The following is a 26,110-nucleotide window of genomic DNA, read 5'->3' as shown; positions in this document are numbered from 1 at the left end:
CGCTTTCCATTTCGATGGATTCAGTCGGCCCCTTGCTCGTTTGCCAACTTATATTATAAAAAAAAATCTAGCTGTCAACCTCCGCCACCCAGAGACTCCAAAAAACCCTCATGCTTTATCCGTTACCTCGATGTCTTTCTTAACTGCTCTACAATATATAAAAAAACTGTAATGGCGTTTTTATTCTGAATTTCACTATCGATATTGATAATTTGAAAAAAAAATATAAAACAGCCGGTTTAAAACGATGTTACAATACCGCGGAAAAGTTGCCGACAGCCATGACAAATTGTGTATACGATTGAGAAAAAAAAAGTGATGTTTGACAAGTAACGCAAATTATTATAAGAGAAAGGCGGTCTTTTGTGTTTTGTTAACGTTTTCACTATTTAAATGTACATTGACGCGAGAAATGTGACTACATAATGCGTTAAGTTTATTTGTTAAAGCTCATGATTTCAAAGCTTTCTCTGAAACCTAAAACTATTTTTCATTTTATTGATTAATGCATCTTTTATCAAACTGAGAAACTTTAATCACAAGGCTTTTGGTAAAATTCATTCTTGGAGATTCATGAAGTATTGAATTACCTTTAAGAGATTTCAACGCTCATATTACAGTCTTCTTCCTTAAATTTGAATATCTTTTTAAATATCTATTTATAAAGTTACAAACTTTGTTTTAACACAATTGTGGTCGAACGCCAGTTCCCTACACCAGGCTCTAGGCCCGTCTTGTAGGAACAAGGGTCCAAATCAAATCAAGAAAAAGAACTATGTAACTTACCATTTCAGTGACCCTCAATCCAATACACCAGTTACGCTTAAGGGCGGCTGCTGCGCGACTGTCTCGCTCATTGCTGTCGCCTTCCTCTCCCTTCTTGGCCTGAGCCTCCGCTTCCCTGTCGCCCGCAGACATGGCCCACACCACGCGCGCGCCGCCACCGAACTCCGACACCTATAAACAACTTATATTAGAGATCGATTTGGAATATTCAACCTTAGGATTAAGGGCAATAGTGTTCTATACCGGATTGAGAGATGCACAGAAGAGATGAAGCTCTTCTCTACTTCTAAACTAGCCAACTTAATGGAAGAAGTAACACTTCTTTACAGAATACAGAGTATTGTATAGATAATTGTTCGTTCATTTTCATACAAGTAATTTAGGTGTCGAATAGCTCTTCATCTAAGACTATCTAGATGGTTTTTTTTGTATATTTCATAATATAAAAATCGACATAAACATAACATAACATTGTTTTCTTAAAGTCTTGTTTTGTTCAAGTTTCGATCTATAGAACATAAAGTGCAACAAGTTAAACAACCGGTTACATGTTAACGCGCAGTAAGTTACTGTCGACAAATTATAACAAAAACTATAGATACAGATATAATGGTGTTTTGTGCATTTACTGTAAGGAAATGAAATTTTTCATCTAACACTTAGTTTATGAAAACTATAAATCATAGCGTAAAATAAATCTATCACGACTCACGACAAGAAATTGGAGTAATTAGATAACAATATTTTATTGGTCGTACAAGCTGTATAGCTTTTGTTTTAAAATGTATTACGGAAACAATAAAAAACGATATCCAATTGAAAAGCTTCCGTAATTTCTGGAAAATTCCTATAGAATTTTTGTAGGTATCCACATTGCATTTACGTGTATTTTTGTCGTTTTTTTGATGCATATGCATTTTCTACATATGTTGGTAATAATAAACCTTCGAAATGCTATCAGAGTAGAAAACATAATACAATATAAATCAATGCATAATGCACATTTTTTTACATAATGAAGTAAAATCGCGATGCGCATAACGCATGCCAATCGTTCGTACGGAACGCACGCACCCGCACTTTCCAATACCCACCGGATTGTTGGACAAAAACAAGCGGCTCGCCCACTACCACTTGTTAGTATAACATTAACTATAGAAACCGCGTAAAAAAATCTCTCCCTACATGCGTTGAAGTTGGGAAACTTAACCCAGGATAGAAGACCAAATAAACTTTTGACAGAACTTTCAAAGTATGTTGGCGAGGATTTTATTGAGAACAATATAATTTATTTAAAGGGTTCATATGGTAAGGGCACCAATAGCTCAGTGGTTGAGCACTTGACTCGTAATCCACTGGTCTTGGGTTCGAATCGTCATGTCCAATGTGATTTCCATTTTTCGGATTTCACACAATTTACCCGACGTTGTTACAGTGAAGGAAAACATGATGCAACCTGTATCAGCGAAGGTATTCGAAGATATATGTGAAGTCATCTCGCACTGAGCCAGCGTGGTTGATGGTCTAGTCACCATAACTGGTAGGCTCCGCGCTACTGAGTGGGGATATATAGTAAGCTGATGATGAGAAAGGTTCATTGGTCTATTTATGTTGGTCCTTGAATTGTTAAACCCATGTAACCCAGAGTAAAACACTTGTACAAGAAACATAAAGTATAAGATTCAGTTAATATACTTTCTATGAGAATAGCTCATGATGAATCGATGAATTGATTACTTCGAACTTGAGTCTATCCGTTTAGCATGTCCCATATGCTAAGTTAGATAAAATAAGTTCTATTGAACGTAGTATTTATTATACATTAAGGTTTTGAAAGATGATTCTGTTGGTAACAGATCAAATTACTTCAAACAATGCCAGTCTTCAAGGGAAACACGTAGAATATCTTGTTTCCTCAAGACATTTATAAAGACTGCCAATTCAAAATAAAATTATTTAAATGCAACAATTCTTCAGTTATTTTATTATCATAGACTTTTAGAAGCTTTTAAACCAATTATTAATACGTAGTTACTGGAAACGCTCGATATCGATTTTATTTATTTGTAAGGTTAAATATTTTCACAGATGTGTTTGCATGGTTTGATGTGTTTACCAGTCCCTAAATGTTTTTCATTTTGTACTAAGTGTGATTAACTTAAGTTACATAATAGGACACTAATAAACCCGGGAATAAGTTATTTAGCTATCACCGATTATTACATTTGTTTTTGTGGGCTGTTTGTGTTTTTTATAACCGTGGTTTTAATTTCAGAACTGGAAGGACTTGGATTCGTTAATTTTTTCTCAATTTAAATTGTTAATTTGGTAAATATTTATTTCTTAGTAATAAAAATTAAAAAAATATCTTACCAAAAATTAAAAAGTCTTGTTTGGGGCGAAGTAATCCACTTCAAAGTTACACTATTATATTAAAAATCACTAATATTTTAATTATAATTTGCGACGCGTAGTATAGGAGCTTAATTATGGACGCGACCTCTGTCAACGAAGTTTACTGAGCGACTGACATTTTGCCGCCATCGGCGCACCTCAATGACTTACCGAACAAAACAACTTGATCCCTGATGTATCCTATATCTTTCCTTACGACAGCTCATTGTCTAACCCAATGGGCGTCACGGGGTGTCAATTTTAACTGGTCAAGACTGGAGTACAACAGTTGTACGTAGTAAACATTCTAGAAGATCGATTTAATTAAATACATTTACTGTGGAGAGGTACGTAGTACTGAACATTTAGTTAGCGTTTTGGATGGATTTGATATTTTGATACAAAAAAAAAATTACAAGAGTTTTTTTAAATAAAAAGTATAGATGACGTTTTCATTGGTTTAAAGCTGTAACTAAGTAGTCCGTTAACCATATTATGCCGTAACATACATAAAAAAAAACATACAGACGAAGTGAGTACCTCCTTCTTTTGGGAAGTCGGTCAAAAATATAGACACAATAGGTAACATTTAAGCACATAGCGACCTAGTTCAGGTGCCAAGGCTCCCACAAAATGTATCTAAAAATGTTGTAATTTTTTATTATTTGTTTATGACCTCTCTAAAATAAGAAATGTTTGCATAGTATTAACACGTTTACCATTATCATATAATAAGGAACAATATTAACACGTGTATAACAAAACAATGATATTAGCAATAATAGAAGTGTTGAAATAACTATTTAAAATTTTCTTATTGTCACGTAATTGTTGCTCTTTTCTTATAATTTACTAGCTGTTCCCGTGCGGCTTCATCCGCATGAAATTATGAAAATTTTATTTTATTGTTTACATCTGTCAAATTATCACTTACAAATGTCAAAATGATGTGATATGATGACAACCTTGCTTCCATGATGTTGACAGCAATACATGGTCTATTTCCTACATAAGGGTTTTTATCCAAAAAAAATTACCCCCCTAAGTTTAACGGCGTGAAAATATATAGCCTAAAGCGTGACGTAAGTGTACGGCTTTATATTAAAAAAAGAAATATTCAAAAATATCCAGTTATTGCTGACATTTTAGGCAACAAAGAAGTGTGTGTTTACTTTATAATAATAGTTTTCTAATATATACTAAATAAAATAATAGTACTCTAAGTTATCGTTTTGTAGCATATTTCTCCCTGAATAGAATGTTAAATCTTCATTGCAACTGTTCAATTGTTTATGTAGCTATTCGAAAATTGAAAAGTCACTTTCTAGCGTTTTCCGGTCTATAAGCCAGCGCATAACTGCATACAAACGGGCGTATGCGCACGCACGATTGATACTTCGTCTATTATAAGTATACTATAAAACTGGCTGTTAACTTCGTCTTCGTGACATTAAAAAAAAAACTATGTTACTCTGTGATACCGTAGCTTTTTAATTGTAAATTTTTTTTTTAAATTGGCCAGTAGTTTTTGAGTTATATAAATACATACAAAAAAACTATAACAGTACAGATATCTCATTTTTACGTTAATTTAACAGGAATAGTTTTGATTAAAAATCTCATTACCATCGCTTCGTCCAGTTCCCAATAGATTGTCGTTTGGCAATTCTTTTCTGACGTCACTTCCGTAACTGTGGGATTCCACTGCAGAAGCACCTGTACAAAAACATATTGCTATCACTTATTTTTTTAAATGGTATGAAACGGATGACAATATGTGTTTGTACATAATGCAGTGGTCTACGGTAATCATGTCAACTTATCGTTCGATATTTATATTTTAATCTTTAGCGACCTATCTTATAATATTTTTCCTCTAAAGGGAATTGGACCTTTCCTGTATAGGGGAATGACTTATGCTTTCTTTAAAGAAAATGGTGGACAGAGGAAGACTAAAATTTCACGTGTTCCCTTCTTATATTAAGAGGAAAGTAACCTTTTGCCCGCTGAAGTTATTTTAATGCGTGGAAATATTGCTAATTTTCCCTGTATTTATATCTTTCTACGTCATATTCAGGGAATAAACCTGTAATATGTAAACTTTGTCCTCATTGACGTTTTTACATGTAAATACAGCTGAAAATCATGTAAAATTATTCATCACACCATAGAAACTGCAATTAGGTCATAATGATTCATTGATTGTTATGTTTTGATTCGTATTACTCATCTATACATATAATAAAATTAATGTCTGTTTGTAATATCAAAAGAAAAATTTCAGATTTAGGAAAGATGATGTATGTGCGTTGCAACGAAAATCGCATTTAAAATTTTATTGTCTGTCTGTCCGCAAGGCGCGTTTATTCCGGGTAATCTCCGAAACGGGTGAGCCGATTTCAACCGAACTTTCACTGAAGGGTAGCTGACATATACGGTCTTTTTATAGGTTACTTTTTTGTCTTAATATTGCGTGGACAAAGTCGCAGGGAACATCTAGTTTGATTGATGAACTCCGTAATTCCTTTACTAGTTGGATAAGAAACAAATATTACAATGTTGTAATGGGACAATTAATTCGAAACCACATAATCTGAAGAGCTTTTTATTCATAAATTTAAAATATAGTGTGTAGTTCTTGCTAACTCTGGTACCACCAAACTGTTCAATATTCGGCCTTATTTAAAAAGGAAAGAAATCTTAACTCCTGTCAGTACCGGTGTTAGGGTACAGAGACATGAAGCATGGTATGACTGACCTGGGCGCCGGACATAAATGGGCGCCACGAGCGAATAAAAGGGCGCCACAAGCGAATAAAGGGGCGCCTTTTTTATGTCATGCCAAAAACCGGCCATGATCTAAATGTTTTTTTAATAGTTCTAAATCTTTATTAACTAATGTGATATTAATTGATATGTTTTTTTTAATTATTAATTTTTATTAATTAAAAAATAAACTTTTTAATAAAAACTTTTTTACTAAAAAGTAACGAAATAATTCCTTGAAAATAGTAAACCCACCTTATTGTAACTGTTATGTCTATATTGTACAATTATTTTTACTTTGAAGTCGGTGTCAGTCAATGTAGATTCATTACTTAATTGTTACTATACTTTCAATTGTCAATTGTTATGGTAAAAATGTGGAAACCCTTACGTAGAAATATCTCTGCATACCTTGGCTGACACCGACATCAAAGTAATAATAATTGTTTTTGGTGTATTTTGTTTTTTGTTTTTAGTGCATTTTGTTTTGTTTTTAGTGTATTTTGTTTGGAAGTCGGTTTTGTTTTTTTATTAAAAAGTTTATTTATTTCTTGATTTTTAGTGAATCTAAACATTGCAGTATGATAATCACTAGCTTTCAAACAAAGAATGAGTTATCTAAATCGATTGTATAAGAAATTAAGTAAAGATCTAATACATCGTTGCGATCATTCACTCATAATTCTGTCCAGCCGCGCGCCGCTGTTGCCCGTGAGTTTTAATATTTTGATAACTTTTAGAATATTGGTCAGAATTACATACTGTAAAGGGCAATTATGATCTACATTTAATACTCTATCGTGAAAACATATTTATTTGGATAAGGATTCATACCAAATAAGAATAAAAGCGTTTTAAATGAAGTCGATTGCATTTATTTGACGGTTTTCGCGAAACAAACGGTTATTGTGCGACAACCTTAATAGATAGATATATGCTATCGTGGACTTTTATATAGCTTATTAAATGAGCTACAATTTTTTCATACATCATTTTTATGTACATCTTATAGTTTAGGCTACGTAAGCCAAGAAAGCAAACTTTGTTACAAGTTTGTATTTTTTTCTGCGACTCGTAATTTGTAATTTATGATATCTCCTAAACAATTGATCGGAATTATATAGTTCCAAGGGCATTTATAATCTACATTAAATTCTCTTGATGATAGACTCATTTATTTGGATAAGGATTCATACCGAACACGAGTAATAGCGTTGAAAGTTGGGTGTAGATTTCGAGCGATATTTTATTTTATATATGCTATCGCGGACTTTTATGTTGCAAATTTAAAGGGCTACAATTCTTCCATACATCATTTTTATGTAGGTCTTATAGTTTAGGCTACGTAAGCAAAGAAAGCAAAAATGACCCGAAATTTCGTCGCGCGATTTTGAGCTAAACTATTTAACTACGTCGTAGTCTTTGAGTCCAAAAATCAAACAAAAAAATGGGACCCACCTGCAAGCACTACCTTTTGGATAAAAAATGAATTATCAAAATCGGTCCACTAGCGGCGGAGTTATGCCGTAACACACATAAAAAAAAATAAAAACATACAGACGAATTGAGTACCTCCTTCTTTTGGGAAGTCGGTCAAAAAGATTTTCAATCATTTTGAGTTTCTCCGGAACAACAATTAATAAAATTCTATATGTTTTTTGTAACCTGATTTGCATTATTCGTGCGTAAACATAATGCAGTATAAATGCACGTTTGATCGTTCAGGGCGTGTTAGTGAAAAACAATAAGGCTTTGTGCACGAACCATGTTATCGAATTATTCCTATGAAACAAGTTTTGATGACGAACTTTGAGGGTTTCGTGACACGAAACCTATATGTTTATTTTTAAAGCGCATGATACAAAGTTGGATAAAACTATTAAGTTAAATATTATTGGTACAAACAGACTTACAACGTTAAAACTGTCAACTTCGTCTCTGCCAAAAAATTGTTTTACTATATTTTTCTCAAGATTGCATGTGGCTGAGATGTCTATGTTAAGATGGATGTGTGGTGTGACATGAATGGTTAAAGTTAAGAATGTGTACATTAGAGGAAGTTTAAAAGTAGCGCCAGTGGTGGAGAAATCGAGAAGCAAAAGGTTAGCGTAGTATGGATATGTTATGCGACGAGACGATCGGGACATAAACCAGAAAGTGTTAAGAATGAATGTGGATGGCTACAAAGGAAGAGGAAGACCGAAGAAAATATGGATGGATTGTGTGAAAGAGGATATGCTTAAGAAAGGAGTGGATTCAGATATAATGGCTGATAAAGATGTATGGAAGAGCAGCACATACTGTGCCGACCCCCCGGAAGGAATAAGGGCAAGTTGATAATGATTTTTCTCAAGAAATCAGTAATAAAAATTATTGATACAGTATCTAAATTGTCGTGTGAAGGATTCAAATTCCCCTTCACAATGTCTTAAGGAAAAAAATAAGATTGATCCATTTCTCCCGCCAATGGCGTGGCCGCCGTGTTGTCGCCAGTTTTGGTGCCAACTGTCTGTCAGTGGTCGGGGTGCGTTCTGAAACATTCGTTTGACCTGTTTACACTGACACAAATCTCTCGGCCTACTTAGCAGATGTATTCAATTAGTTTGTCTTAAAAAAACAATTGCCATAAAATGCATTTTTCGATACGAAAGCAGTAAACGGATGAGAAATTCGAAGAGGTTATATTTGTATTTGAAAAAATATATTTGTTTAATTCATTAACTTTAAATGCTCGTGTTTGTAATAGATACCATTTTATTACGAATTTACATGATATAAACTAACATGATATAAACTATACTACAAGATAGTAATTTTTGCATGATTAGGGTGGAGTTCATAAACTGAATCTAATTTTATCAGGAAAATTGATTAGAAATCCAACGCCATATTTAAATATTAGCAAGCGTTAATATATTTATCGATAGTTATAAGTCTACGACCTATTTTTAATGCAAATGTAGGCTCTGTACGTGTCACAGTAAATGCATTGTACGTGAGAGCACCTCGATGTATACTGCGCCGTTACTTCCCATACTAGGCTACTCGAATGATATTCTAACCGTGGGTTTCCATTGACGAAATATATGTAAGAAATTATTAGGGATGAATCGCATGTAACAAGACGCGTTAGTTATGAATGTGGAGGGGTACACCGGTAGAGGTAGACCTAGAAAGAGATGGATGGATTGCGTGATAAGTGACATGATCAAGAAGGGAGTGATGGCTGAGATGACGGTTGATAGAGTGCTTTGGAGGACGAAAACCCTGTGCGAAGACCCTACGGGAGTAGGATAAGGCAGGGGAGATGATGAAATATATATGTACAAATTTATTGTTAAAACAAATCGTAACCCAAGTTTTACAACGTGTGTATATAATAATGCAGGCATAAGGCAAGTACACACAAGTATAACTAGGGCAAAATATGGTAAAGCATTTACTATAGTTGTTATTTCTGAAAGCACCATCTGTACAAGTACTGAATGTGCACTGAATTTGTTCATATAGCGAATGATTCGGGACACCCGGCTTTTAACTCCATATTGTCGATACGAGGAACATCACTAGAGTTACAATTCATAAGTTAGTGATGTTCTTATAAAAATACGCGCCTGACAATATTTTTATCTTATTTTATTAAAATTGATTTGCTGCGTGGAAAAGTGTATATATTTCTATACTTTATACTGATATAATAAAAAGGAAAGATTTGTATTTTTATGTATTGAAATAACTTAAAACTACTGGGGTGATTAAAAAATTCCTGTACCATTAATAAGCAACGTCAACGTTGAGTAACATAGGCTATGTTTTACTATTTTTCTTTAATTCAGCGCGGAAATCGCGAGAAACCCCCTAGTCTTACTAATATTATAAATGTGAAAGTTTAGATGGATGGATGTTTGTTAAAGTTTGTAGCCTAAACGGCTGAACAGATTTGGATGAAATTTGGCATAGATGTAGAGGATAGTCTGGAAGAACACATTGGCTACTTGCTTTTATTTTATTCCACGCAGACGGAGTTCCGGGCAAACGCTAGTAGTATCTATAAAGACTTAAGTATTTAAAAAAAGTAAACCCAATCCCAACATTCTAAGTTTTATTCTACGCAGTCCTAGTTTATAAAATAAAGAACTCGTAATTACACTATTTAACTACAAGGTGTCCAGGTCAACAAGGACACAAGTATGAGGCAATTGTTCGATGTAAGTAATTACCACCATAGTCGCAAACGCGCAAGGATATCTCGACAATAGGTTCTTGTTTAAAACTGAGGTAATGTTACCATTTTGATGATGACATAAAAAACATGATTGAATTGAATATTGCATTATTTAATGGGAAATAATATTTTATCTATCTATACGAGTACTAATAGTATAAAGAGGAGAAAGGTATTTTTCTATGTAGTGAAATAACTCAAAAACTACTGGGCCGATTTCAAAAACTCTTTCACCATTAAAAAGCTACTTTATCAGGGAGTAACATAGGTGTATTTTTTAATTTCAAGCAGGCATTCGTGAGCAAGAGGTATCTACTAAGAGCGCAAAACTGATGAGTCGCGTTTTGATTCCTATGAGCTTTAATGAGGTGTGCATACTACTCGATTTTTAGTAGTGCAACTATACAGTTGAATGAGCAGCGAAACAATCAACAGTCGCACAACCGTTGTGCGATAGTTTAGTGAAAGGTGTGTGCCCGCTCTGATATTATAGAGATTTGTATTTTTGTATGTATCGGAATAACTCAAAAACTACTGGACTGATTTCAAATTCATTCGCCATTAAAAAGCTACGTTACTACTGTGTCGTATACGCTAGACTATATTTATTAATATTTATTCATTCCACGCGAACGTAGTCGCAAGCAACAGCTAGTTATTTAAAATCGTATCATAGTTTTATTATTAAATAATAGTAGTCAATATCTGTAATAGCTTCCTTTATTACGTTTGTTAAAATTAAACATGAAAACTGTGAATAAGTGTATATTTTACGAAGGATATTCACTTCAAATGCGTGAAAATTTAATTAATTGCTATTTATTTCCCGTTCAATAACACGAAACTGTATTTATTGCTTTGTTAAATTGATGTATGATTTATTGTTATGTAGAAAAAATTAAACCACAATTACATACATTTTGGTTTGATTTTTCTCTCAATAATGTATTGATATCAATACATAAGGATCTTCAAATAATTATCATAAAAATATTAACATAATTCCACTACCAAACTCTTAGTGAAAGGCCTCGAGACCATTTTTCTCAATGGATTAATTTTGTCATCGAAATTTTGAGAAAGCTCAATATGAATTACACCAAACAGTTGTTTGTGTTCAGATAAATTGTAAAACTTACGTCTTCCGTTAATGGAGCAATTGTGACGGCGTAGATATCCAGTTCGCAGAGGAAATCCTTCGAGATTGGCGATATCGTTACTAAGCTACCTGTATACAGCCACTCCAGTTTTAATTAAACAAAATCTGATTAATTCTAATTTTGAAAACTGGTAATATTAATTTAAAAAAAGAACACTGTCAGCTGTCGAAAAAAAAGACACAGTTTTTAGTTATTTTTTTTTTGGCAGCGTTCTAACCGGCCAGTGAACAAGGAGCAAGGAGTTTCTATTTGAAATTCTAAAGCACTAATGAATCGTAATCGAGATGTCCCAGCCCATAGGATATCGTTGTTTAACCTCCGACATCTCTAATTTGACACTTGCATTGACCCCTAATCTTGTAATTCAGTTATGTGAGTCCATCAAAGAAACTCTTAATTTTATCCTATAGTTCTTAAACATAGGTAGGTGCATAAATGAATACTCCATTTCTTAGGTAGGTATTTAATTTAAAATAACATTCACAGTAAAAAATATTCCAAAATAAAGTACTTAAAGTATATTGTTTCTTATAATAAAAAGGTGGGGAAAAGAAGTGTTCATGAACGAGAGCTGTATTTAGATATAATTGTAAAAATAACTAAATTAAACATTTTTTTTTTATTTTCAATGTTAAATACACTGGGAATTAATTAACCTGTGAAAAAATTATAATCTGTCGTTCGTTAAATATCGGCATCGTTAAAATCAAATAATGTCGCAATAAATTAATATATTAATATTTTAGAAAAATAATAATTATTAGATACTCGATTTAATTACAAATATTCTATAATTTCTATCGTGATATCTTCGTAACTGTACTATAACAACGCACAAACTTAACTCTACATCAAGTTAACTATGGTTTTGCGTTTACATTTCCTTGGTGAAGTGAATGACTGCAAGTACCGTATCTAGTAAGTACACTGCGCCTTGTATCACGCAGAGAGCGCCCACCGCTAGGCCCACCTGAAAACATTAATAATACGGTTAACATCCGTACTTAGGTTTTTAATCGGTCAAAAGCCAAACCCTCGGGGGGGAAAAATGACTGCTAACGACTAATGCGACCTCAGGTTTTTATAAGTAAAATTAATAGAAATAAAACAACGATAATTCTTTATAGGTTTCACAACTACCATCATTGGTGATTGCACCCATTATAGGATTTCGCGATTCGTGATGGCTTACATAATCTTGCAAACTGTTTTATTTTTACTCTTTGAATATAATCAGAATCTTACTGAGCATTCAAGCTTATTGAATACGAGACTTGATAGTCTTGATAGACAGTGATCTGTCCACCGTAACGAGCAAATTGTATTGTCGTCCTGTATACTGTAAAAGTATTAAAATATAATAACCTGTCTCTCAGCGAAGACGAATTGGAACTGGTGCTCGCCCTGGTATCCGCCCCAGTAGTGCAGCGCTACCGCGCCCACAGCTATCCACAGGAACACGCCCACGAAGTTCATCACTATGTCTCCCAACGCACTGGAAAATATACGGTACATTATGATTAAACTGGAAAAGAGTACCACAAGATATTTTATGAAATTGTGAAGCTTGAAATGTAAAAGAATGAATGAGAATGAGTAAAATATTCTTTCTTAGAATTTGTGAAACACAATATTGATGTGACATTGGATTAGTGTCGAGCAACTCTGGTCCGTTTGCGTTGTAGATGTCCATTGTCATGTCCATTGCATTGTCAGATCAAACATTAGGCAATCCGCTGCTCATTTCCCCCCCCCCCCTTTACTAGAATAAATGGACTTCATACCATTCACTATGTAATCATTAAAATTTTATACATTGTTTTATACATATTTAATTTTTTCGGTGGCACTCGAATCGAGTCAATTAATGTGTGTAAAATAAGGAATAAATTTCGCTGCTCAGATCGATGTTCTCTAATTGGTTGCCGAAATACCAAATTAATTTTACCAAAAGAAATCAATATAACTAAAACATAAAGACAATAAATAACATACCGTTTATGCTCAGTGGTACCAAACAAGAAGGTAACGACTTGAACGAGCGTGTAAATGAGATAGCCGACAATAACACCAGAAGCGACGATTTCTGCATCAGGGTTCTTCTCTTCGTTGAGGTTCCAGGTGCCACCAACGCCGAGGAACTCTCCATTGTAGCCTGTGCGGTAGAGTACCAGGATTACAATGTTAAGCACCTGAAAGATAAAGGCAATGAAACAAATGAACAATGATTGTTTTTTTTACTTTTAAGGTGTTACATATAGAAATTCATGTACGTTCTAAAGCAGAAACGTTGGAACCGATCTGACCAAAGTTAGACAAGACCAGTGTTTCGGAGGTTACTAAAAGTCAGAAATATTCCTCTTGGTTAATTAGAAAACAGACTGAAAACTTATTATTGAAGTGAGGTATTCTTCACTCCGAACCCCTCGGTGGGGACGTATAGTGAACTGGTGATGATGATGATGATGATGATTCTTCACTGACATTTAATTATTTTCTTTGAGTTCTTACGCGACATTTTGTATTTAAATTACCATCAACAATCAAAAAATTAAATTTCTTTTCTCAAAATGATTGCTCATGAAACTTTATGTCTACATCCTGTTTTTAACAGTCTATTTCGAAAACAACTCCGTTTTCCATCTGATAATTAAATTCCTGAAGATGTGCATTCTCAAGTATGACTTCATACAATCGGAATTGCCATTTGTTGACAGAAACCAAATGATAAGTTATCGATGACGAGAATTAATGATATCATGCTTTTACTTATCTTTGGAAAATGTATTTACTTCACGTTTGTTGTTTATATAGAGGTTTTCAATTATCTTAGCGGCTCGATTGGACTAGTCCATGCACATAGCATGTTAGGTGTAAATAGATGGAACGCAGTTCAGCGCGCAACGTAGCCGTTAAGATATTTGAATAGACGTATACTTGTAATACCGTCACACGTTGTACGACACTGTTATGTTTTTGTCCTTGTCTCTTTCAAGGAGAATAAAAGAAATGACTATATGAACTAATGCAAATATCATCGTAGTTGCCCAATGTTTCATTACAACTTTATTAAACGTAAGAATGTTAACTTTTTTTGTTTTGTTTTTAATGTAATGACCATGTTCTCAGCGATGGTAAAGAACAAAAAACTACAAAACATCAACAAATTGGTCCTTAAACATAAAACTAACAGCGAACGATTCAAGACAAGTAAAGATTAAATATGAGTTTGCAAAAAATTATAATTCCTACATTTATATTGATCGTAGTCAAATCTTAATTATTTCTTTGAATTGAAAATTTTTGCATCGTTATAACATTTTAATATATTGTGTTCAGTAATAATATGTATTAGATAACATTGTTAGTAAAACAATAGAAGTACACAATTTAATTCAGGCTCGCGTTAGGTTTTGTGGTTCGTTGCATTTTGACCGCCATCTGTACTCATTGACATGACTGATGATGGATCAACACAAAACAACAAAGACATCGTTAAACCTTGTGGTTTATACATATGTTATACGTGCGCGTCTGCCAATGGTAACTTATTTCGGCATAGCTATTGCTCGTCCTTGTCCGCGTGAAATAAAAAAAAATATGGTCTATGTTACTTTTAAAATCGGCCTAGTAGTTTATGAGTTATTTCGATAGATACAAAAATATAAATCTTTCTTCTTTATAATATTAGTATAGATTACACTTGCATTATCATATTGTCAGCATCTTAGACCCTAGATCTCTAGACTAGGTCTAGGCTAGCTGTTATTAATATGCTATTAATGTAGACTTTGTTCCGATTTCCTAGGAAGACAGTGCGACATCCACGCTCTTCTACACATTATCGTTGATTTCAGTCGATCGTAGCAGAGTCGAAATGTTGCTCCTAAGAAACGATTTTATTCGGCGCCCCGGACATTGTATTCAATTGGTATAACAGTCATCTGTCGGGGCAGAAGTCAAAACCCAAATGACTCTTCGTGTAAGTACAGGATACCTAATTGGTAGACATTTCATGGAGAAATTCCTAACATTTTTGGTAGCATTTTTACTGACGCTCAGTGAAATTACGCTGTCACCAGTCAGTCGTATATTTGACACAGAAATTACTTTAAGAGTATCCCTTAGGGATCTAATAGAATTCAGATTACGACAGTATGAAAGATTGTATGTTTAAATGAATTAGTTAATGTGCATTTAAATCAATGTATTAAATAAGCATTGCTACGAGTCATTAGTTCGAATAGAAACTATTTAGCTGCAGCAATGAACTGTCGTTTTCACTGGATGTTGCTTAACCTTGAAATAGCACGAGTTTCATTTTACAATACAAAAATTACGCTATTTAATTATTTAAATACCGTTACTCTTGCATTAAAAATAATAACGTTTATGATTCTACAATGTTGTATTATCTCTGAAGTAGTAATAACCTGTGTACATACAGGAATGTATTAAATAATTATAAAATACTAGCTGTTCTCGTGCGACTTCATCCGCATAGAATTATGAACATTTTATATTATTGTTTACGTTTATCAAATTATTAATAGCAAATGTAAAAATGACATGACATGATGACAAATCGAGGCAACCTTGCTTCCTTGATGTTCGCAACAACTTATGGTCTCTTTCTCACATTAGGGTTTTTATTGAAAACATTTACCCCCTAAGTTTAATGGCGTGAAAACATATAGCCTAAAGCGTGACGTAAGTTTAGGGTATTTTATTAAAAAACGAATTATTCGAAAATATGCTGTAATTGCTGACATCTTAGGCAACAAAAAAGTGTGTGTTTACGCTTTATTATAATAGTATAGATGAGCAAAAATTTCGTAATCTAGTGTGAAAATTTACAGAATGAAGAAAACTTGAAATTCTATGTAACCGTATTTTATTATTTAGTTAATTCATCTCTTCATATGTAATGGCCATACAAATTAACTGTAAACCACTGCAAAATACTTTAATCAAAACTTATTGCCACTCTGTTATTCAGTAGTCTGTACCCGGCAGCTGACAATTACAGTAGGAATCATAACGTCGACTTAATTACCGCCGACGGTCGCAGGAAGCTCGGATTCAATTATACATTGATGACTTCCTCGCTCGGTGTCGGAGAGAGCGTGTCTTCTGATTTAACATCGATTCAGAATAAAAGAACACATATAGACAGTACTCGATAACAGTTATACAGCTCTAAATATATTGTGAAGCATTTACATAGAGTAGTTACTTGTATTTTCATATCAATTGATTCTCGATTCATTCAGACATTTAACTGCATACTCCTTCTATTCTATAATAGCAATGTTCATTAGGATATTGTTTTCGTAAGAGGGTTTGACTAAACTATCGCATGTTTAGTCTCACTTTATTCCTATGAGCTTATATGGAGGTGCGCATACTACTCGATTTTTAGTCGTGCAACTAAACAGTTGAATTGGCTGCAAAACAATCGACAATCGCGCAACAGTTGTGCGATAGTTTAGTCAACTGTGTGCGCTGTAAATAACGATTCATTTGAGATATAGAACTGTTTATATTTATGGGATGCAAAAATCCCTAGCTATGAATCACCATAAAGTGGTCAATTATATAACGTAAAGCGGTCACGTCTGAACTACGTGCATAATAGTTACCTCAAGGTGAAGGCAATGCTGTTTGTACACAGCCTCTAAGGTATCATTGTATTTTATATACTTAAGACAGAAGGGACTACCTACATCTTACTATACGAGTACGTATTTTATTGTATACATATCAAATAATATGAAGCTTAAAGATATCTATAGTCAGAAGTATATTTAATGTGGAATAGACTTATAAAACCTCATTTAGACCTTGCATTTTTCACGAAAACAAAATATACGACTAATCTTAACGATTTTTTATGTCATGTCTAATTTACTGAAATTATTGGCTATTATATGAGATGTTGTAGGCCACAGGTTAAATTTCGCTTCCAGTATTTAGAGTTACTCACCGCACATTAGTCACGTCGTATTGCGGTCCCAGCTTAGTACCTTGCGGGAGGCATGACTAATACTCTCAAATCATCAGATAAGAGCATATTAGCTCTACTGTTTTGCAACTTGTACATACATTGAGTGTGAATTACGACTGTTGTAATTTATTCTACATAATTTTGTACTAATAAGAAGTACTGCAGCTTCAATTTTATCTAACGTTAATGCAAAATCTGTGGTGAACATTTGGTGACTTGAACTTGTGTTTTTTTTTTATTGTTAGATTTAAATTTAGTTTCATAAGACTTGAATATGTTTAAATTTCTTCTATTTTTTTCCTAAGGTCATGAGAAACGCAAATCGTAATGTCACACAGAACTATTACAATGATATCCTACTATCTCCCCACATTACTATCCAAGATTGTCGACAAATTTTTAAAACTAAAGTAAACTTGAATCTAAATTAATCGATGGTAATGAATAAGTCCACACCTATATAATGAACGGTAGAAAACTAATACAAGGCGCGGCCTTATCTATACTGATAGGAAACGAGGCCGCTACGGACTATCATCGACTTTTATAACCTGGCTGTACAAAAACAAGCGAATTGGGACACTCATTAACTGAGAATAGTTTGTCCATAGACGCTAACTTTATCTATGAAGGTACAATGTGACGTCTCTCGTAGTGTTTCTCGTGTTAAAGGTGGGATTCTATTGTCGTCACACTGGTGTAAAGTTTTTTAAATGACTTACTAATATTATAAATGCGAAAGTTTAGATGGATGGATGTTGGTTAGAGTTTTAGCATATATAGATGTAGAGAACAGTCTGAAAGAACACATAAGCTACTTGGTTTTTGTTTTATTAAACGCGGACGGAATCGCGAGCGAATGCTAGTTTTAAATGTAATCAAAATATGGGTTGGAGTGTATAAATCGGTTTGTGTAAGAGAAAAACCGATCTATTAAATTAAATGACTTAATTTTGTTTGTTAATATAATGACTAATAAAAATAAATTGCTCATAATTGTTCTTGTATGATTTATCTGTAACCTATAAACTGTGAATAATATATTTATTATTAGCATTAATTAATATAACTTTACAAATAAATGATTAACCCGAATCAAACTTAAAGATTTTTGGTTTTCAAAAGCATTTTTTTTCACACACCATGTATTTATCTTAATTTGCCACGTGTTGCCTTTTTGACTTTCTTGTTTACCGTAAGTTGATACGTCCACTATAAAACAGATCTGATATCTCTTTCTATCCAAAGAGAATGAAAGAGATGACGATATGTAGTAGACATTAACGGATAATACAGGATGTTCGATAATGTTAAATACAAACTTTATGTTGTTTAGCTCTCTTGCAAATTTATACTTTATTTTGTATATCAATGCGACAGATAGGAGTTTAGATATATTTAGTTACTTACAATCTTAAATACTTTCACCACAATAGTGGCTATAGTTTGAACGGACACCATTATCACTATTTTCTGCACTTAAATCTTTGTTAACAAGCACTAATTGTTTGATTTCTCTGTCTTTTGTTTTAGCACTTCGTCCCTTTTGTCCGTTTTAGTTAAGAGGTAACCAGTCACTGGTTGATATGGTTTATCAGTACCATTGGTTTTTATCAGTTCGTGCGAGTTTCTAATCTTATCTATTTCAGCGAATTAGTGGGACAGGTTGCATTGTGGTGTTGGCGTTTACACTTTCATAGAGAATTTAACAAAGACTTGAATGATTTAGATCTAGTTTACGAACTTCCTGTGATTCATGATATTCTCAGAAAATTATTACGACTTTCTTTTAGATTTGGATGTTATTCAGGTATTAGGATATAGTTTCAAAGATTAGTTGGATGTACACTGCGTTAAGTAGTACAGAGATGTGGATGGTGTGGTATTTATGTATGTTTTAAGGCCTGCACACCTTTGCTACCTCGAAGATATCTAGAGATATTTAAATTTATGCGTAATATGGTAACTAAACAATTATTCTTTTTAACGACTCCATGCCTATTATATAGAGGCTCTGGTACAATTTCTTACTATCACGCTTATTAATAGAATATTTTCCTCTATAACTTTCAGGAACTGGGTCTAGATATAACTGATGAGCAGATCGCTGAATTGGAGTCGGCTATCCATGATATCGACTTCGCAGCAGCGGCGGAGCACGAGAAGCGCGTGCGTCATGACGTCATGGCACACGTGCACACCCTGGCAGCCAGGTGCCCCCGGGCTGCACCCATCATACACCTCGGCGCCACCTCCTGCTATGTGGGAGACAACACCGACCTAATTGTGCTCAGACATGGCTTGGATCTGCTACTGCCAAGACTCGCTGCAGTCATTAGCAGATTGGGGGAATTCGCTGATGAGTACAAGTACGAATTCTTTGTTAATAAAATTGATGCTAAATTTTAAAAATACTTGATAGATTACATTTTGTTATTTATATATTCATAGATTTATTCTCAATTTCCAGGTCGCTGCCAATTCTCGGATTCACTCACCTACAGCCAGCACAACTAACGACTGTTGGTAAGCGGGCTTCGCTATGGTTGAGCGATTTGCTAATGGACGAACGCGCCTTGTCCCGCGCTAGAGACGACTTGCGTTTCAGAGGTGTTAAAGGTACAACGGGCACGCAGGCCTCCTTTATGCAACTATTTAACGGAGACTCGCAAAAAGTCCGAGCTCTAGACAAACGAGTCGCTGAACTCGCCGGTTTCGACAAACGTTACATTGTGACGGGACAAACTTACTCGAGGAAAGTAGATCTAGAGGTTATAGCTGCTTTATCCGGACTCGGAGCGACCGTCCACAAGATGTGTTCGGATATACGCATCCTCGCCTCAAGAAAGGAATTGGAAGAACCGTTTGAAACATCACAGATCGGTTCCAGTGCGATGCCTTATAAGCGAAACCCGATGAGATCCGAGCGTTGCTGCGCCCTGGCTCGTCATTTGATCACTCTACACGCCAACGCCGCTAACACCCACGCTGTGCAATGGCTGGAGCGTACTCTTGATGACTCGGCCAACCGTCGTTTAACTCTGGCCGAGGCTTTCCTTACCGCTGACGCTACGTTACTGACTCTTCTTAACATTTGCCAAGGACTGGTCGTGTACCCTAAAGTGCTCGCTCGGCACATAGCACAAGAGCTTCCGTTTATGGCAACGGAAAACATTATTATGGCAATGGTGCAAGCTGGCGGAGATCGTCAGGTTTGCCATGAAAAGATAAGGGTATTGTCACACGAAGCAGGCGCGCAAGTGAAACAGCACGGCAAAAATAATGATTTGATTGATCGCGTGAAGAATGACTCATATTTCGCACCAATAATCTCTCAACTTGACGCCATTTTAGATGCTTCAACATTTATTGGCAGAGCCCCGGAACAGGTTACCGAGTTCCTCGAGGAAGAAGTCAAACCTGTGGTGTCCAAATATAAAGAGGTTTTGTCAGAACTAGAAAAACCAGTAGCTTTAAACATTTAATGCTTTTTACATTGAATTCATAAGTACAAACTCACATTGTTAATGAATAAAATGATATATTTACAGCGTGTTGTTTCATTAATTTATAAAAATACAAAAGTATGATCCGACAATTACAAAACATAACATACATGAACTAGGCACTGGTAACTAACGTTCAATCAAAAATTCCGAATTTTCATGAATAATATTTAGCGAGCGCAAGCTTTATTAGGAGCACATGATTAATAAATAACTATGACATAACATTAACAAAATCAAAAAAATAAATAAGCTTAAAGAATTAAGAGAAAGAAAGAGATAGAAATAACTCAACTTGCAAGTCAAATAATTAGGATTTGAAACAATAATGTGTGATCACATGCTATCACAATTTCGATGGCACATCGAGATTCAATTTGATCTTTTCATGGAACTTATTTAAATGGTGTTTGTGAGAAGCGTATCGCCCTGGCATGCGGGTCCTTGGCTTGGCCAATTGCAAGCACCCAAGTTAGGATCGAAACTGAGCTGTACGGGACAATTGAAGACGTGGAGTGTGAACCGCTGCTTGGTGCAGTCCCATCTGCACGCGTAGAATTTATTACATTGTTTAGGGTGTCGGAACAGACCCGCTCTCTGACAATCGACGGAACCTTGCAAAGTCTCGTCTCTGCCTCGCCATCCACCAGGACCGTATCTATCAAATGATTGGGAATCTGTTGTTACTTCAGCTCCTTTGATTTCGACAGTCGGTGATACATCCTCGTTTAACAACACAGTCCTGTATGTAGGTGCAACAGTAACAGTCTTTACTCTTGGTCGTATTCTTACGACTTTCTCGGTTGTGGAAATAATAGCCGGTGTACTAGAAACATAGTTCCCGTGGTCGTTGCCGTTGGGTACAATCGCTATATGGTCGTTGCTAGCTTGATCTTGGTAGTCTTGATAGAATGAATCATCTGGTACTATGATCGGGTTATAAGTAGATGTTACCGCTGGTGTTGGAGTGACTACAGTGGTTACAACCGGCGTCTGTACCCTTGATGACTGTGTCACAGTGTCATAATCATTAGTATAGACTTCTTGTTGCTTCACGGCTGGTCTTCTACCCTTGAGCACTAACACAGGCGACTGACAGCTGCAGACGGCACCCAATTTTCTTACAAGAAGTGGGTTGAAATCGTTAATTTTAGTGACAACCGCAACTTTGGGTTTTGTTCGCCGAACTGGGATAAGAGATGGCGTGACGTCAACAAGTTCCTCTTGTATTGGGGCGTATGTAGAGGAAACTGTTTGGTAAGTTCCTACACTTGGTGCTGGGGATGAAGTATAGGTTACCAATCCAGCGTCCGGGCCAACAGTTCCAAATCCGAGAAGGTTAGATTTGGCAGTATCGACTACTATATTCTGCTTCCTCAAAGGTGCTGCAGTTGAGGATATCACAACAGGAGTAGCGTCGGAAATAGTATATTCTTGATACGGGTTAACATTTAAGTTTTGGGAATATGATACGTCTGCGTTGGTCAACCCAATGGTTTCCAGCTTCTGGTTAATATTTTCAGAAGGAGGCAAGTAATCTGGACCTCTATAAGCTGTAGTCGATTTGGCGTCTTCATAAGTGGGAGCTTGTGTAGTAGATGTTACACTTGGTCTGAAATATTTCGGTCTGCTTCGTCGAGGTGCAGACGAAGTTACTTCTACTAACTCCGGTGCGTACGTCGAAGTGACTACTTTAGGTTGTACATAATAATTTTCAGTACTTGATACGACAACAGGTGCTGCAGTACTGTAAGTTACAGGTGTCACTAAACCTGCGTCAGTTCCAACTGAACCAAAACCAAGTAATTGAGATTTTGCGGTCTCTACGACAATGTTCTGTTTTCTATAAGTAGGTGTTGCAGTGGATGATACAACGGTGGTGTCTTGGGGTACACTGTAGTCTTGGTAAGGAGTGTTCGTAATTTTTGATTCAAATACTGTTTGTGCTACTGGAGGTAAGTACTCCCTTGACTTGGTAGTGGGTTTAGCAGTAGTTTGTGGAGGTAAATATTCGGGTCCATTGTATTCAAATGTTGTTTTTGATACAGCGGGTAGATATTCCCGTGATGTTCCAACTGTTGAGTAAGTGGAAGGTTGATAAGTCGAGGTCACAATAGGAGTGACTGTTGTAACAACTGGTGGTAGATAATCTTCTCCCTTATATGCTACTTGTATTTCTGGAGCTTGGTAAGCTGTTTGTTTGAAAATAGTCTTTCTGGGAAGTTCTACGGTTGTTTGGCTGACGGATACTTGTGCAGGTACCGTTTGACTGATATCGTATTGTTGTGAAAATTCAAGAGGCTTGTAATCGTATTGGTCTTGGGTTTTGTAGATTGTGGAGATTTGCTCGTTTACGACAGGAACAGAAACTGTAGGTCTAGTATAAGTGCGTTGATATTTAGTTTCAGGTGCGATATATGCAGTAGATTGTGTATTATCCTTAGTAGAATAGTGATCTTCATAAACTAAAGTGGAAGGTGTAGTAGAAACAAATACTACGTCTTTTCCTGAGCTATATTGATTGCCGGTGTTTAGATGGAATTCTTGACGGGATACAACGCTGGCGTCTGAGTAGGCTTTTGACGAACCGATGTTAGTTTGAATTTCAGGTTGGCTGTAAGTGTAACCTGCTTGCTTCACGTCTACATTCAAATTATTATATGTTTGACCGGTTGTCTGATACTGTTGAACTGGTTTAATCGTTTGTGTAAAAACTGTTGCAGTAGGCTGTACGTAGGTGACTGGTGTGACTTTCTGTGTATATTTCAATATAGGATTCTCATAGATGGTAACCGAAGGTTGATACGTTAATTCGACCTTAGGAAGTGGAGTAGTGGAAACCGGAATTAACTTTTGAGTTTGAATTCTCTGTCTTACTGTATATGGTCTGTAAGTCGATGTTACAACAGGTACAGCAGTGGATGATTCCACCACCGTTTTGGCAGTGTCTTCTAAAGTAACAATAGGTTGTGTGTTGAAATAACCACTGACTCCAGCACCTTGTGTGTAGGTATTTATTTGCGCCGCATCAACTTTATGGATTGTTTGTTGATTGTAAGATTGTGGTTGGTAGGTAGAAACGACAGGTTGGACAGCAATAGCAGGCCGAATGGTAGAAACCTCTACCACTTTTTGGGGCTGTTGATAGGTGACACCAGATTTTGTGTAGGTATACCCACCGTCAATTCCAAATGTCTTTGCAGTTTCTCCTGTTTGTATAGTTTGTTGGCTGTACGTCTGCGGCGCGTAAGTGGAACTAACAATTGTTTGAGGAAATACTTTTTGAGTGTACTTCAGAATTGGATTCTCGTACAATGTGACAGGAGTTGTTTGATACGTGTACTGCTTGCGAACAACTGGACGTACTGTTGAAGAGACTACTCTGTGAAGAGTCTGCTGACTGAACGCTTGCGGTCTGTAAGTCGAAGTGACTATTGGCGTCGGTGTCGTAAACTGGATAACAGTTTGTCGCGATCCATCATAGCCGGTTGGTTTTGTATATTGATAAGAAGCTTCTCCATTTTGTACGAATGCGTTTATTCTGCTCGCGTCCACCTTATGAAGTGTTTGTTGGCTGAAAGTTTGTGGTTGGTATGTGGAGACAGTGGGTAGAATACTGGCTGTCGGTAAAGTCTGCGTATACTGAACGACATTCTGGGGTTGTACAAATGTTACGGTCGACTCACCCTGGTTATAGCCAGTGGATCCTGTTTCTGTCGAGAATACATTAGTAGAACCAAATCTGTTTGTCTGTTGTCCGTGTGTTTGTGAGTACGAAGAAATGGTCGGTCCAGTTGTGGTATACGCTACCAATTTCTTGAAAGGTACTTCGGTCACTGGTGTTGAATAGCTGGAAATATCTGCCGCTACGTGGTGGATCGTTTGTTGTTGGTGGCTGAATCCTTGAGGTTTATATGTAGACACTGCGATACCGGGTGCAGCGGTAGTGTAAGATATACCTTCTTCAAATGGAATCCTAGGTTTTGCGTAATCATAACCGGTTGAAGCCTTAATTTCGCTTTGATAATTGGTATTTAAATTGTAATCGGTAACTTCCACTTTGGGAGTAACAAATGTAACGGGCGCAGGAGTGACCGTAAATATTTGTTTAATGCTCGTCTTTGGCGCTAAAGGAACGTAAGTAGTTTTAAATGTCGTGACCGTCGGCAAAGCTGTTGTAACAGCGAATGGAGTGGCGGTGGTTGGAATACCAGATGAGGTAGGGTTTGTAGCGAAACTGTAGCCATCTAAATTATGAAGATCGGTTCCGACATGATTTATGGTTACTCCGGGTTGCGATACATACGAGACTTGTCCTGTTTTCACATTTTCATAGTCATCTCCAGTATATCCGACATCGACTAGCGTCGTTTTACCAACAAGGCCGACATTTACTGCACCTGCGGTTAGTGTATGGCCTGCGCTGCTATGATCGTAGGCTCCAGAATCGTCGGTGGTGCCCACATATCCATTAATGTTGTATGTACCTGTATATCCAGTGTTATATCCTCCTTCCTCAAAGGCGGGTCCCGTAGGTTTGTTGTAATAGTATCCATCGGATGCCTTGTCACCACTATCAGTATACGACCAGGATCCGTTGTATTTTCCGACATCGAAACCTTTGGTCACCGTATAACCATAATCGACATGCTTGTAGGGAACGATAGGTGAGGCGACGTGGTTATAAGGCAGAGCGCGGTCGCCAGTAGGATCGTGGACATACTTTCCTGTGTTGGAGGGCCTGTATTTGCCATCACTAAAGCGGGCGCCGCTTAACTGTTGCGGTTTGTAGTAGCCAGTGTTGTATCTGGCGTCATACTTGCCGGTGTTCTTACGGACGGAGCTGGTGACACCTGTGCTCTGGGCGTACGATGCAGTTGCGCCAACATTCTGTAGCCGCGCTTGACTAGCGCCAGTTTTCTGGCTCGGCAGCCTGTAGTCGTCCAGGATGATAGATCCGCTGGTATATTCTGGTCCATCATTATATTTAGTAGCTTGTACGAGACCTAGGTTAGCTTGTTCGCCATTATATTTAATAACATTTTCGACTAGACTTGAAGCGTCGTTCGTTAGTATATATTCGTGTCCATTGCTGGCGCCTCCTTCGAGTTCCTGTGAGGTGATGAAGTTGGTGTCGATGGCGTCCCCGTTGGTGAGGAAGCCGCCTTGCAGGCCGACCAGGTTGTCCAGCGCCGCTCCGGAGGCCAGACTCTGATGGGCAGCAATGTTCACGGCATCGGCCGTCTTGCCCTGGAACCCTAGAGCAC

General features: G+C 36.2%; 4 protein-coding genes across 4 annotated transcripts in view; 1 reads left to right on the top strand and 3 right to left on the bottom strand.

Moving 5' to 3' along the window:
- LOC106107144 overlaps positions 1–3,340 on the bottom strand; it is a 9,435-nt gene extending 6,095 nt beyond the window's left edge. The window contains exons 1-2 of the mRNA XM_013287857.1: positions 3,160–3,340; positions 787–957 (exon numbers count right to left, since the gene is read on the bottom strand). Coding sequence (XP_013143311.1) covers positions 787–918 — 132 coding nt within the window. The 5' untranslated portion in view covers positions 919–957; positions 3,160–3,340. The remainder of the gene's footprint in view (positions 1–786; positions 958–3,159) is intronic.
- LOC106107143 (adenylosuccinate lyase) overlaps positions 1–20,887 on the top strand; it is a 27,802-nt gene extending 6,915 nt beyond the window's left edge. The window contains exons 2-3 of the mRNA XM_013287856.1: positions 19,411–19,706; positions 19,808–20,887. Of these exons, the coding sequence (XP_013143310.1) occupies positions 19,411–19,706; positions 19,808–20,822 (1,311 nt within the window). The 3' untranslated portion in view covers positions 20,823–20,887. The remainder of the gene's footprint in view (positions 1–19,410; positions 19,707–19,807) is intronic.
- On the bottom strand, positions 11,808–18,941 carry LOC106107145. The gene is made up of 4 exons (XM_013287858.1): positions 18,748–18,941; positions 13,326–13,522; positions 12,696–12,825; positions 11,808–12,300 (listed from the first exon to the last, which is right to left on the bottom strand). The coding sequence occupies exons 1-4, from the start codon at positions 18,796–18,798 to the stop codon at positions 12,205–12,207; spliced, it is 474 nt and encodes a 157-aa protein (XP_013143312.1). The 5' UTR covers positions 18,799–18,941; the 3' UTR covers positions 11,808–12,204.
- LOC106107142 (mucin-2-like) overlaps positions 20,806–26,110 on the bottom strand; it is a 35,938-nt gene continuing 30,633 nt past the window's right edge. Inside the window, exon 9 of the mRNA XM_013287855.1 lies at positions 20,806–26,110. Coding sequence (XP_013143309.1) covers positions 21,243–26,110 — 4,868 coding nt within the window. The 3' untranslated portion in view covers positions 20,806–21,242.

The sequence above is a fragment of the Papilio polytes genome, unplaced genomic scaffold (genome assembly GCF_000836215.1).
Source record: "Papilio polytes unplaced genomic scaffold, Ppol_1.0 DF822067.1, whole genome shotgun sequence".
Classification (NCBI taxonomy): Eukaryota; Metazoa; Arthropoda; class Insecta; order Lepidoptera; family Papilionidae; genus Papilio; species Papilio polytes.
This window is presented reverse-complemented; position numbering and strand designations above follow the sequence as displayed.